Genomic DNA, 15,761 nt, shown 5'->3' on the forward strand with positions numbered 1-15,761 from the left:
ACAACAATACTGAATGAACACTTATTTTAACTTAATATAATACATCAATAAAATCAATTTAGCCTCAAGTAAATAATGAAACATGTTCAATTTGGTTTAAATAATGCAAAAACAAAGTGTTGGAGAAGAAAGTAAAAGTGCAATATGTTCTATGTAAGAAAGCTAAGGTTTAATTTCCTTGCTCAGAACATGAGAACATGTGAAAGCTGGTGGTTCCTTTTAACATGAGTCTTCAATATTCCCGAGGTAAGAAGTTTTAGGTTGTAGTTATTATAGGAATTATAGGACTATTTCCCTCTATACCATTTGTATTTCATTACCTTTGACTATTAGATGTTCTTATAGGCACTTTAGTATTGCCAGTGTAACAGTATAGCTTCTGTCCCTCTCCTCGCTCTTCCCTGGGCTCGAACCAGCAACACAATTTATTTTATTTTATTTTACCTTTATTTAACCAGGTAGGCAAGTTGAGAACAAGTTCTCATTTACAATTGCGACCTGGCAATTGCGACAATGACAACAGCCACCATCGAAGCAGCGTTACCCATGCAGAGCAAGGGGAATAACTACTAGAAGGCTCAGAGTGAGTGACGTTTGAAAAGCTATTAGCGCGTGCTAACTAGCTAGCCATTTCACTTCGGTTACACCAGGCTCATCTCGGGAGTTGATAGGCTTGAAGTCATAAACAGCGCAATGCTTGACGCACAACGAAGAGCTGCTGGCAAAACGCACAAAAGTGCTGTTTGAATGAATGTTTACGCGCCTGCTTCTGCCTACCACCGCTCAGTCAGATACTTGTATGCTCAGTCAGATTATATGCAACAGTCAGATTATATGCAACACAGGACACGCTAGATAATATCTAGTAATATCAACCATGTGTAGCTAACTAGTGATTATGATTGATTGTTTTTTATAAGGTAAGTTTAATGCTAGCTAGCAACTTACCGTGGCTCACTGCATTCGCGTAACAGGCAGTCTCCTTGTGGAGCGCAACGAGAGAGAGGCAGGTCGTTATTGCGTTATTGACTAGTTAACTGTAAGGTTGCAAGATTGGATCCCCGAGCTGACAAGGTGAAAATCTGTCGTTCTGCCACCGTTCCTAGGCCATCATTGAAAATAAGAATGTGTTCTTAATTAACTGACTTGCCTAGTTAAATAAATGAATGAAGGGAATCAACATTATCCTAAACGAATAGCCTATTATTTTGCTATTCGTGACAATATTTACTCAAAAGCAAATATTTTCACATAGTTACTGTCTGCCATAGCTCTTCGTCACTGAAGTAACCACTTGTGATCACCACACACACTACCTTTTCAGACATAGCTAATGCTATGAAGGCATATTATATCAAATATATGATCGGCAGGCTTAAACAGCTTGCTGAATAGGGTTTGGGGTAAGGACAAGATGGTGGAATGGACTATATCTGGTCTGGAGTGATATGATATTTCTCCTAGTAATGGAGGACAGGAGACCAGGAAGGAGCAAGTCTCCAAATGAGGTTTGGCTATTATCTCTGTATTATAGAGATGTCTGGGCCTCTCGAGTGGCGCAGCGGTCTAAGGCACTGCATTGCAGTGCTAGAGGAGTCACTACAGACCCGGGTTTGATCCCAGGCTTTGTCGCAGCCAGCCACGGCCAGGAGACCCATGAGGCGGTACACAATTGGCCCAGCATCGTCCGGGTCCGGGGAGGGTTTGGCCTGGCCGGGATGTCCTTGTCCCATCGCGCTCTCAGGCGCATGTAAACTGACTTCGGTCGCCAGATGTACGGTGTTTCTTCCGAGACATTGGTGCGGCTGGCTTCCGGGTTAAGCGAGCAATGTGTCAAGAAGCAGTGTTTCGGATGATGCATGACTCTCGACCTTCGCCTCTCCTGAATCTGTACGAGAGTTGCAGCGATGAGACAAGTCTAACTACTAATTGGATATCACAAAATTGGGGAGAAAAGGGGTAAAAAATCATTTAAAAATTAAGAGTCTCATATTCCCACCACGGCAGCGATGCTTTGACAATACAGTATCTATTCCCACCCTCTCACAATTTTAAAATCAGGTCTTTCTCATAAAGATATGCCACAGATTCCATTCGAGGAGGCCAGAGATATTTTTAGAGCCCTGTGTGGCTCCCATCGCTGCCCAAGTGTGCAGAGAGAAATCGCTCTACGGAGAGAGAATGCAAAATGTGGTGGGTGTGAATGAGAAGGAGGGGAGGTGAGGGGTATCAATTTGCTTCATTAGAATTACTGCCACGCATAGTACCACGACCTAGATAATTAATTTGAGCGCTGCGAAGTCCTCGCTGGCTTCCTGGCATAAATGTATTAATTTTGATTTGATGGAGAACAAATAAGGATTCTACCGAGGTGGAAAAAAAGTTGCTTTCACAGTTTCACTTTTTTTTTCTTAATTCTTGACCATGTACTTGTCCAAATGATTAGGCTACAGAATGAGATAAAAATAAATAAAAAAGAGAATGAGGAATGAAGTTAAGATTGGGTGTAACCTTGAGAATAAACAGTCCAACACAAGAACCCTTGCCAAATTAACTCAGAAAAGCACCATTCGGTAGAGTAGTAGAGCACTCTATCCTAAAGGCCCAGTCTCATTCCCAAAGGGAGTCCTGAGAGACAGTGGAAAACCGATGAAGTCACATAACAGCCCCTTCCTGGTTCCCATGGAAACATAGCTTCTCACTAACATATGCCATACTGGGAGGATGCTGGCCGGAAGAATTTACAGGAAACGGCAGGGCGCTCCCACAGTACAAGCAGAGTTTCTAAACCCAAAGGCGCAACATTGCGAGACGTCCAGGAATGCTTGCTAAGCAGACTCGGCAGACTTGGGGTTTTGCAAGCCAATGGGAGAAGTGAAAAATGTGTCCTTCGTTAACTTTCTCAACATCTAAATACAAAACCTAAATATTGGAGCCAACATGTTTCTGCGAATGAGCCAACATTGCCATGACATCACCTACAAGCGTGATCAGGGATTTCTATCGGAGAAGCAGATTCTGCCCATCTGCATACTGTATCATCTTCTGTACATTCCATATGATTTCAATCACTTTGACTGCACCCATCTTAAATTTGAACGAAACCTTCCATACAAGTTTGCCCATGTTAGAAGAGGTCAGAAAGGAACTTTTTTGGACCTGGATGCCAAAACAAGGTGCTCAAAGTAAACCCATTTTGCATACCACACCCTAACACGAGACAGCCATGTCTTCATCACTGAAAAATATAAACGGTTTAGTGTAATGTCATTTGAAAGCTTTCAAAGGGTGTCAAACTGATTTACTGAGAAAACTGTTTGCTTTAAAAATGTTTTTTTGCTTAGACTCTATTTGACATTATCTGAGGTGTTTGTGTTGTGCCTGCCATCGGTTGAGACACAGCATACTTCACTACAGGGTGTCGTGTTTTGGCTGATAAATATTTACATTTTAGTCATTCAGCAATGCTCTTATCCAGAGCGACTTACAATTAGTGCATTTATCTTAAGATAGCTAGCTGAGACAACGTCACAATCATATGTACATTTTATTTCATTGACGGCGCCATGAGAGTTATTTAAGTTACTAATCAAATTGGTAAGGTTTCAGACGTTTTCGAAAGATGGGCAGGGACTCCACTGTCCTGACTTTAAGGGGAAAGTTTGCTCCACCATTGTACTAAAACGTGAATAAAGTTGAAATTTCAACTTTCACAAATGGTACCACAAAGATGGTTGGAGGTCCACACAAACTATTTTGACTTGAGTGGGAATATCCACTGTTAAATGTTACTGTCAATCTTCCATAGAAAACCTATTGAATCATAGAAATACAGATAATAGAATAGACATACCCATTCAAGTTGACATTCGACGGTGGGTGGACCGGCAGCCATTTTACTGGTAGTAATTGCATGTTGAAGATTAAACTAAATGTAAATGTCAAAATGGTGTAACCAGCTACATTGCAGGGTTCTGAAGGGTTAAGTCCATTCTATGAATTATATTTCTATGATTTAAATGACACCCTGCATTTTTAGATAGACATTAAAACCTAATGTCAATTTCTTCATTAAATTTTCGAGAAATTATAGAATAGTTTGACACCCATGTTTGTAAGCTTTCAAATTATATCAAACTCAACCGTTTATCTTTTTCACATTGGAAGTCTCATGGAAGGGTGGGGTACGCAAAATTGGTCAACTTTGAGCACCTCTATCTCCTGAATGCTTCATGAATTGTAACTTTATGACCACTTTTACAATGGGCAAACATGTATGAAAGGTGTTATTCAAATGAAAAGGGGTGCAGTCAGAAAGTGATTGAAATCATATAGAACGACACACAGTCCAGACGCATGTGCAAAGAAGAAAAGCAGCGCAGCAGGAAGGAAAAGGATATGGGCCCAACAATGCTTCAGTTCCCTTCCCTGGAGTGAACCTTGACCTCTTACAGCTCCCTCAGAGTCCTGGCCAATCGACAGCATGCCCAGGGGGGATTCGAATTCATTCGCAAACCCACCATCCACTGTTAAAACTATCTACAAGACTGAGATTAGACTACATGACAAAATATTGAGCTCTATTGTTAATCTTTTTTCCACAAATCATCACAAAACAGTCATACAAGTCCCAAATCCTACTCTGGAACATTACCAAGACAATCATGTCTGGATTAGGCTAAATCAAAATGGCTGTCATCCAGTCAATGACGCATTGGAAAGCCTGTGTCAAAACATTTGACATCTGTGGAGGTTTACCATGCCAAATGCAAACCTGACTCTCTGGCATGTATTATTTTTCATAAATAATGGTCAGTGCCATTAATTTAATCCAGCTCAGTTCAAGTAACACAAACCCTCGGTTTCATGAACACAACCACACACAAATCCAGTCGCACAACGCAGTACACAGGCCTGAATTCAGTGATTCAATTACCATGGAGTCCAGTTAAAACCAATCAAATTTACCAAATTAACCCAGTCCTTCAAGACAAAAAATAAATGTCTTACACACAAACACGTGCAGTAAACGCATGCCAGAATTCAGTGACTAATTACCATGAAAATAAACTAAAACCAATCAACTGACCAGAGTTAGATTAACAGTCCACCATATCCAGCTACTCAAATTCTCAAAATGAGAGTACATAGGCTAACCAGCAAACTGAAACTCAACGTTAGTTATAATCAGTGAGTCAAGGTGTTCTAGGCTCCTTATCCAGAGCCTTGTCTGTCCAACTGTCTTTGCTATGTCATATCAGTACCTGAGGAGAGGTGGTGGCCAAAGTCTCCCTAGGCAGACGGCTTGTCTCCCGCTGTTGCCCTAGGTCTTGGATTTCAATGGTGGCCATGAAGCCAGCAGCAGTCACTCCGGTTTCGGCTCCCGATACAAATCTCAACTGATAAAGGAAGAATGAGAAACTGAACGCCTCTTATTCTCTCTCTCTCTCACTCACTCTTCCGCTCTCTGCAGAGCAGACAGACGCATTGCCCCTGCAGTGGCTCGGCCGCGTCGGGAGCAAGCCAAGATAACGCCCAGCCCTTGCGTCTTTCCCTCTCCCTCCCGCCCTCTCTCCTCATGGCCTCCTTTCTCTCAAACAGTCCGCCTGACTACTCTCAGCATTCTAGAAACTTCGATGAACACCCCAGCACACCCTTCTGATAGGAAAACAAACAGCAAAGCACACACCACGCATACACACATAGTAGTGACACACATTAACTTCAGTTTTGTTTTAATAAACTGGGACATGATGACAGGTGTCTGTGCTGGCTAAAGTCAACAACAGTGAGCACACGCCACAGTTTCACATCAGATCGATGCGTTATTTTCAATCATTCAAAAATAGATAATTCAATTAACATAACATGACATTATGACGAAGACAATTGTGATGCATTAGAATAATATGAATTCAGTCACATGACAAAGTGTCCGGTATTTGCTTTGTGTTGAGTGTGCATGTCCAAAGTGTAGGGTGAGTTAGGACAGCCAGCAGCCTGACAGGACAGAGGCCAGGGTAACAGCGTTGTCATGACAACCAGAAAAGGGAGACTCCTCAGTGTGTGGAGTATGGGGGGGGATAATTAGATAGGCTTAAAAGGGAAGGCAACCAAAATTGACAAACTGAACAGAACATATAGACTGCTGACAGTATAACTAAGTAAGAGTGGAATGTATTGTCATGCAAAAGGCTGCCGGTCTCATGGTAATTGAACGTTAATTAACATCTCCAGGCCTCCATGCATTCAAGCCACTGATGCGCACCTTTGGAAAATATACATTTAACAAAGTCTAATAAGTCAATTTAATATACATCCATTATTTATTTTAGTCCGGTCTAAAGAAACATGATATGAAGAAAATGTATTTCCGAATAACAGAATGTGTTGGCCTACTGTATGTTATCTGGCTATGTTCCATGCCATAGGCTGTAGGCTTGTTCATTTAGCAGATAAGATATGCTTATAAGTCCTGTGCCATTATTTTACATACATTTCATAGTAAGAAGAATATAACTAAACTTTGCTGGATGAAATAGAAAGGAAGGATATTTTTACCATTCCGGAGTGAGTGCGCATATGAAGAGGCTATGCTGAGCATAAAATGGATAATTTACTATATTTAAGAGTGATTTGGCAACTTTAGTTGTGAATGATACAAACCTTAGAATGTCTTAGAAATCAAAACATATCATGGGCTAAATGATGAGACTACAGGCTATTGATGAGTTGAGAAAGTCGCAATAAAAGCTCGCCTCAGGCTGCACAGCTGTTCTCTCAAGTGATCCTATTTTCAAGCATCAGACTATTCTCAATTGAATCTCGTCTTTATTATCAAATGGTCAGTAAGAGCGGCAGGGAAAAAAAGACGTCATCTGCACTCGAATAGAGAATGGTTGCTGCACGCTTTTCCGCCAGTCCATTTTTCCAATTATGCCTGGTAGGCTACTTCGGTGTTATGGCGGAGCTGTGCTTAATATGAGCAGATGAGAAATAAACACTTATTTGACTCCATGCATCAACCACTGTTTGAGGAGCATGCTCTCGCTGCACGACAGGTGATATACCGCCCTAACTCCATACGCCATGAGCTCTCCAACCCTGTTCCTGGAGCTACCCAGTGGTTCATTTTGGAAACCAAGTGAAATCTGGTCGGGAACGTCGATAGAAACATGTTTTCGCAATGAAAAATATCACTAAACTGTTGACAGCCCCTCTGTACGCTCGAGAAAGGAATAAAGGAGAGAGAGGAGATGGAAACGCATGGTGGTGAGACATTATGTTTAGCTAAAAGGTCAATTGCCACCTAATTAATTATGAAAATAATTTTTTGCAATCCCAGTCTATCCAGTATGCATAATACAGTCCACACTGAAAAAGGTGTTTACTCAAATTTGTACAAATGTTAGAGTATAGGCTAAACCAATTATGTACCAAAGATATTGAAAATCAGTTTCATGTTTTTCTGCCATGTGTGATATGCGGTAGGCTATGTACAGTCGTGGCCAAAAGAATGACACCAATATTAATTCAATGTCTGCTGCCTCAGTTTGTATGAAAACAATTTGCATATACTCCAGAGTGTTATGAAGAGTGATCAGATGAATTGCAATTAATTGCAAAGTCCCTCCTTGCCATGCAAATTAACTGAATCCCCCCCAAAAATCATTTCCACTGCATTTCTGCCCTGCCACAAAAGGACCAGCTGACATAATCTCAGTGATTCTCTCATTAACACAGGTGTGAGTGTTGATGAGGACAAAGCTAGAGACCACTCTGTCATGCTGACTGAGTTCGAATAACAGACTGGAAGCTTCAAAAGGAGGGTGGTGCTTGGAATCATTGTTCTTCCTCTGTCAATCATGATTAACTGCAAGGAAACACGTGCCGTCATCATTGCTTTGCACAAAAAGGGCTTCACAGGCAAGGATATTGCTGCCAGTAAGATTTGACCTAAATCAACCATTTATCGGATCATCAAGAACTTCAAGGAGAGCGGTTCAATTGTTGTAAAGGTTTCAGGGCGCCCAAAAAAGTCCAGCAAGCGCCAGGACCGTCTCCTAAAGTTGTTTCAGCTGCGGGATTGGTGCACCACCAGTACAGAGCTTGCTCAGGAATAGCAGCAGGTGGGTGTGAGTGCATCTGCACGCACAGTGAGGTGAAGACTTTTGGAGGATGGCCTGGTATCAAGAAGGGCAGCAAAGAAGCCACTTCTCTACAGGAAAAACATCAGGGACAGACTGATATTCTGCAAAAGGTACAGGAATTGGACTGCTGAGGACTGGGGTAAAGTAATTTTATCTGATGAATCGCCTTTCCGATTCGTTTGTGGCATCCGGAAAAAAGCTTGTCCGGAGAAGACAAGGTGAGCGCTACCATCAGTCCTGTGTCATGCCAACAGTAAAGCATCCTGAGACCATTCATGTGTGGGGTTGCTTCTCAACCAAGGGAGTGGGCACTCCCAATCTCAAGCTCACTCACAATTTTGCCTAAGAACACAGCCATGAATAAAGAATGGTACCAACACATCCTCCAAGAGCAACTTCTCCCAACCATCCAGGAACAGTTTGGTGATGAACAATGCCTTTTCCAGCATGATGGAGCCCATTGCCCTAAGGCAAAAGTGATAACTAAGTGGCTCGAGGAACAAAACATCAATATTTTAGGTCCATGGCCAGGAAACTCCCCAGACCTTAATCCCATTGAGAACTTGTGGTCAATCCTCAAGAGGCAGGTGGACAAACAAAAACCCACAAATTCTGACAAACTCCAAGCATTGATTATGCAAGAATGGGCTGCCATCAGTCAGGATGTGGCCCAGAAGTTAATTGACAACATGCCAGGGCGGATTGCAGAGGTCTTGAAAAAAAAGGGTCCACACTGCAAATATTGACTCTTTGCATCAACTTAAAGTAATTGTCAATAAAAGCCTTTGACACTTATGAAATGCTTGTAATTATACTTCAGTATTCCACAGTAACATCTGACTAAAATACCTAAAGACACTGAAGCAGCACACTTTGTGGAAATTAATATTTGTGTCATTCTCAAAACTTTTGGTCACAACTGTATTGTAAAAGGCATAGTCATAATTACGTTTTTATCCCCCTCCCAGGCTTAGGCTCATACGCCTATACATTAGCTCTAATATGTGTATGGTGTTTTGAATGAATCACCACCTTAGAAATCGCTGTCTGTTGTGTTAGGCTTTGAAACATCCACAACAACCATGTTTTACACTCAGTTTCAACCTGCTGTTGAACTTCTTTCTTCGAATTGATCACCACATTGTGAGTTTTAAAAGCAGGATTACTGTTTTAGTGTTTCATGTAATATCGATTTCATTTGCATTGATGTTAGAGTGGTTAGAGGGACAATAGATCCCGGAGTACCAGGCCATTAGGACCTGATGGTCATTAGCAAGTTGAGTAGTACCAAAGTATGTCCAGAGTGCATAAAAGGAGATTACTATGACTCAATGGTCACGTGGACTTTTACTGCGGTTATGACTTATGACTGCCGATGTGGTGGTAATAGTCACCGCAACAGCCCTACTCATTCCCTCTGGTGACACCAGTGATGACCTCAACCTTGTTTTTGATCCCATCAAGAATGCAAAACAAAAACACACACACCAGCAGGAATGTAAAACACAGACATGCCAGGAGGAACTTCAGTGTTTAGAAGTCTTATGGTTGGAGCAGTTTAATGTCAAGCCCAAACTGTCAACCTTCAGTAGAAACACAATGTGCATCAGCTATGAAGGGAAGTGGGTGGTGGTGGGTCGATGGGCTTAGAAAATACCCATTTTATCAGTTGACCGATATTATTTAAAAAAACTATATATAATAAAATGATAAATTAAAAACAAATTAAAAAACATAAATAAATTAAATACTTTGCCCGATATTAGCCTTTTACAGATGTATTTGCGTCATCATTTAATCCACTGAAAAGGACCGATATAAGATGCGGGGAAAACACAGAAAAAAAATGTGTTCAATGAATTATACTTTTTTTTTTGCATTTCATTATTTGTCTGAAGAGGGCGCTCTTTACATGGCAATTAGCCTATTTTGCCTTGGCGCTATAACAAGACTGGACACGATCACCCAATGCAACTACACCAGTCGGGGAGGAGAGAACTACTGTGAACTAAACTGTTACGGCTTCTACGGGGAGTGCTGAGTAGCTAAAAGCTTGCCAACTCAAACAATGGATGCTATGCCCAAATGTAAAGCAAGTGCCATTCAACTCTGTGGTTACGTTAACGTTAGAGCCCTTTAGTGAAGCCCGCAAAATCTGGTGTTAAATTTGCTCTTTGCGAAGTCTATTCCTCAACCTCCGTCTTTCAAATGCATTCAGAGACAACAACAACAAAAATAGCCGGTTACAAAGTAGCACTTCATAGCTATGTTTTTATTCAACCTTAATTTAACTATGCAAGTCAGTTAAGAACAAATTCTTATTTTACAATGACAGCCTACCCCGGCCAAACCCTAATCCGGACAACACTGGGCCAATTGTGCACCGCCCTATGGGACTCCCAATCACAGCCAGTTGTGATACAGTCCAGGATCGAACCTTGGTCTGTAGTGATGCCTCTAGCACTGAGATGCAGTGCCTTAGAGTGCTGCACCACTCGGGAGCCCAACAATTTTGATGTATGGCTTGTCAGTCAGTGACTGGTCCAAATTCACATTTTGCCACCCTCATTTCCATCACGAGTGCTAGCCACCTAACCTTAACCTAACCCTCACCATTTAAAATGTAAATGGGGTAGGGACATTAAGGATTCCGGATAGTAAGAACCATTCAACGAGACAACGTGTCGGGCGAGAGGCACCAGAATTGGACATAATTATGACATAACATTGAAGGTTGTGCAATGTAACAGCAACACTTTAGACTTCGGGTTGCCGCCCGTTCGATAAAATACAGAACATTTCCGTATTTCACTGAAAGAATAAATGTTTTGTTTTCGAAATTATAGTTTCCAGATTTGACCATATTAATGACCTAAGGCTTGTATTTCTGTGTTTATTATATTATAATTAAGTCTTTGATAGAGCAGTCTGACTGAGCGGTGGTAGGCAGCAGCAGGCTCGTAAGCATTCATTCAAACAGCAATTTACTGCGTTTTCCAGCAGCTCTTAACAATGCTTGATGCACAGCTCTGTTTATGACTTCAAGCCTATCAACTCCCGAGATTAGGCTGGAAATACTAAAGTGCCTATAAGAACATCCAATAGCCAAAGGTATATTAAATACAAATGGTATAGTGAGAAATAGTCCTATAATAACTACAACCTAAAACTTCTTAACTGGGAATATTGAAGAACTGGGAATATTGAACCACCAGCTTTCATATGTTCTCATGTTCTGAGCAAGGAACTTAAATTTGGCTTTTTTACATGGCATATATTGCACTTTTACTTTGTTCTCCAATACTGTGTTTTTACATTATTTAAACCAAATTGAACATGTGTCATTATATATTTGAGACTAAAATTGATTTTATTTATGGATTATATTAAGTTTTAAAAAAGGGTTTATTTTAAATGTCATTATTACAAATACATATATATATATATTTTAAATGATAAATCAGCCGATTAATCGGTATCAGCTTTTTTTGGTCCTCCAATAATCGGTATCAGCGTTGAAAAATCATAATCGGTGCTTGGTTCCCAAGTTTCTAAACCATCTTTGGTAATAGTGTCGCCATAATATTTAAATTGAAAATGTGTGATCATAACCTTTACGATATTTTAGTGATCTGCAGTAGACGTCCTAAATGCCCCCAAGCCTTCAGATGTGAGCTAAACAGTGCACTTGCACTGCATTTTTAGGCTATGGATGTGAACTCATTTCCAAACATTTAAGTCTGTTTTATGCTGCTTTGCAATCTATTAACAGCAAGGATTACATTAAATAGCCATAATATTTTTTACTGGTGCATTTGGCAATATTCAATTCATACACACAAAACATATGAACAAAAGCATTCACTGTGTAAGTTAATACACGTAGGCCCATCATATATAGGCTATGTGTAGCACTTGGTTCAATTTATCAAATCAGTTATTGTTCTCTTGCTCAAACCGTGAGCAACACCTGCCAAACTCAGACATTTCTCTGAAAACACAGGGATGTCGATTCACATGGGACTAGTATTATCAGAGGACCTTGGAGTTCACCAAACAGTAGGTTACTCTGGCTGGATCTGTTACTCTCCTGCCATGTACAAATGACTGACATGGCTGATTCACATGGGACTAGTATTATCAGAGGACCTTGGAGTTCACCAAACAGTAGGTTACTCTGGCTGGATCTGTTACTCTCCTGCCATGTACAAATGACTGACATGGCTGATTCACATGGGACTAGTATTATCAGAGGACCTTGGAGTTCACCAAACAGTAGGTGACTCTGGCTGGATCTGTTACTCTCCTGCCATGGCTGATTCGGACGGGAATAAAATTACAGATGTGGCGTTTTGTGCATATAATTACATTATCCGACGACCCCCAGAAAAACGAATTCCGTCCCAATATGGTTTAAGGCAAGGGGGGTTTCCTTGTCTCTGCTGCCACTACATCCGCCGCATTGTTCTCAATCCCAATATGCTGGCTAAATGTTGCTATTATGCACATTGCAACATAGGGAAAGGCGCCAATTCTAGAGCGCACAGAAGATTGTTTCAGAACCATGGACAGCAACCATATCCAACACGGGAGAAAGTGCATGTTATAAAATAATATTTGATTTATTAGTGTTGCACAATTATTTTCCCATAATATAACCATATACAATTTCAGTATCACATGTCTTAGAGTGATGGACTGTGCCATCCCCATGGCCTACACAATGGATTAGTCCACTGAGACTGCAAAACAGACAGGTGTCTTGTACACCATGAAAAATAAATATGGCTGCTCAACTAAAGAAATCTCGGCCGACCAACAGCCTATTGACCAAACAATCGACCAATTGACTAAATGGAGTCAGCACTAAACATGATCTAGTCCAATTGTGGCACGTATCAACAATTTTTCCATTAGTATCAGTTTCAATGGGGACTTTTATTTTGAAGGCGACCCACCATTCCACTATTGTTGCTAATGTTATTCACAACACACTGGTAATTTGTTCAATGGAAAATATATAAGTAATAAAGTAATAAAGCCCGAGATGGCTATGGGCTGAGATGGCTCAGGGCTGTTCTTATGCACGAAGCAACTCGGAATGCCTGGACACAGCCCTTAGCCGTGGTATATTGGCCATACATCACAAACCCCGGGGTGGCTTATTGCTATTATAAACTGGTTACCAACGTAATTAGAGCCGTAAAAATAAATGGGTTGGCATACCCATGGTATATGGTCTGATATTGGCATACCCATGGTATATGGTCTGATATGCCACGGCTGTCAGCCAATCAGCATTCAGGGCTCAACCCTCCCTGTTTATAATGGTGGTTCGAGCCCTGAATGCCGAACTGACAGTTGTGGTATATCACGGGTATGACAAAACATGCATTTTTACTGCTCTAATTAAAGTTGGTATCCAGTTTATAATATCAATATGGGACCTGGGAGAGGTAAATGGCCAATATACTCACCGTTGCCTCGTGCTTAAGAAAAAGCCCTTAGCCGTGGTTTATTGGCCAAATACCACACCCCCTCGGGGGGCCTTATTGATTCAATAACTAACCCTTCTTACCAGTTCTGTCTGTGATGCCACTATCATATTGCGGTGATGCCGGGCGGGTCCTTCGGCTATGGCCGACAACAGAATATTTAATGTACCATGTATTAAAATGGGCCATTAATTTATAAAGATTTAATATGTTCCCATTTTGCTGTTGAATGGGTGGTGTGACCTCACGCTGTCAAAGTCAGCGCAAGGAAGCTTGTTGACTTAGCCAGAGATGGTTTACGACTCAGCTAATGTAGCTAGTTAACTAGCCTGCTCCAATAATAAGGTTTTTGCTCAATAAGATAAGCAAGCTTGTTTTCAACCGAGGAGGAGATGACGGTGCCCTGACAGTTATGTTGTCGGGCCTGCATCTTCTCTAAGAAAACGATGCAAGTAGCTTGCTAGTTAGCAGGGGGGTGGTGAGGCTAGCTGTGAGTGACGAAATGCTAGATAGCTAGCTAGTAGAGCCTACACAAGTTACTTTATAAGTAGAAAGTGCAAGTAAGTAAAGCCGTTTTTATTCAAAGCTACCATGTGCAAAATAACTGTTCTAAATAGCACGCTTACCTCTACTGTGCAGTGAGCTTGGGTAGCCGTCTAGAACTGGATCGAAAATGGGGCAAACCTCCCGGAATGAAATAGCTGTCGCGCTTTTTGAACCATCGTCTCGTCAGCAACACTAAGACAGAGCACGGAATTTCGAAAATGTTAAAAATAAAAGTTTCCCACGTAATAGTAGAAGTATCATTACCTGTATTTATTCATGATATGGAAAATTGTGTAAACATGAACAACGATTCATATTTGTTCATATTTAATTGACATTTACATTAAATGTGGGTTTTAAAACATGTTCAAGGTAAAAATACACTGCTCAAAAAAATAAAGGGAACACTTAAACAACACAATGTAACTCCAAGTCAATCACACTTCTGTGAAATCAAACTGTCCACTTAGGAAGCAACACTGATTGACAATAAATTTCACATGCTGTTGTGCAAATGGAATAGACAACAGGTGGAAATTACAGGTAATTAGCAAGACACCCCCAATAAAGGAGTGGTTCTGCAGGTGGGGACCACAGACCACTTCTCAGTTCCTATGCTTCCTGGCTGATGTTTTGGTCACTTTTGAATGCTGGCGGTGCTTTCACACTAGTGGAAGCATGAGACGGAGTCTACAACCCACACAAGTGGCTCAGGTAGTGCAGCTCATCCAGTATGGCACATCAATGCGAGCTGTGGCAAGAAGGTTTGCTGTGTCTGTCAGCGTAGTGTCCAGAGCATGGAGGCGCTACCAGGAGACAGGCCAGTACATCAGGAGACGTGAAGGAGGCCGTAGGAGGGCAACAACCCAGCAGCAGGACCGCTACCTCCGCCTTTGTGCAAGGAGGAGCAGGAGGAGCACTGCCAGAGCCCTGCAAAATGACCTCCAGCAGGCCACAAATGTGCATGTGTCTGCTCAAACGGTCAGAAACAGACTCCATGAGGGTGGTATGAGGGCCAAATGTCCACAGGTGGGGGTTGTGCTTACAGCCCAACACCGTGCAGGATGTTTTCATTTGCCAGAGAACACCAAGATTGGCAAATTCGCCACTGGCAACCTGTGCTCTTCACAGATGAAAGCAGATTCACATTGAGCACATGCCAGACGTGACAGAGTCTGGAGACGCCGTGGAGAACATTCTGCTGCCTGCAACATCCTCCAGCATGACCGGTTTGGCGGTGGGTCAGTCATGGTGTGGGGTGGCATTTCTTTGGGGGGCCGCACAGCTAGCAGAATCCTTTTTCTTCTTTCACGACTGACGAGCCCGCCGTGGAGGATATACGGCTCCCTCGGGAACAGGCACCGACCCCAGTGATCTGCGTGAAGAGGAGGCAGAGAAAGAGAGGCCGACGGGCATGCTGCCTTCTGAGGAGTAGGAGGCGATCGAATAAACCCACACTCCACTCAATTCTGCTCGCAAACATGCAATCTTTAGACAATAAAATGACCAAGTTATTGGGAAGATTAAACTACCAACGGGCCATTAAAAACTGTAACATCTTATGCTTCAC

The 15,761-nt window shown here is 41.8% G+C and overlaps 1 protein-coding gene across 6 annotated transcripts in view; it reads right to left on the bottom strand.

Moving 5' to 3' along the window:
• LOC109873518 (spectrin alpha chain, non-erythrocytic 1) overlaps positions 1 to 14,393 on the bottom strand; it is a 53,539-nt gene extending 39,146 nt beyond the window's left edge. For 5 of the 6 annotated variants that reach the window (XM_020465178.2, XM_020465176.2, XM_031808961.1 and 2 more), the window contains exon 1: positions 5,265 to 5,481. In XM_020465178.2, the coding sequence (XP_020320767.2) occupies positions 5,265 to 5,351 (87 nt within the window). In that variant the 5' untranslated portion in view covers positions 5,352 to 5,481. Of the gene's footprint in view, positions 1 to 5,264; positions 5,482 to 14,271 lie in introns of those variants that run through there. The other variant, XM_031808962.1, reaches the window with a different exon arrangement.
• Positions 14,394 to 15,761: the final 1,368 nt, after the last annotated feature.

Source organism: Oncorhynchus kisutch, linkage group LG29, assembly GCF_002021735.2.
Source record: "Oncorhynchus kisutch isolate 150728-3 linkage group LG29, Okis_V2, whole genome shotgun sequence".
Classification (NCBI taxonomy): domain Eukaryota; kingdom Metazoa; phylum Chordata; class Actinopteri; order Salmoniformes; family Salmonidae; genus Oncorhynchus; species Oncorhynchus kisutch.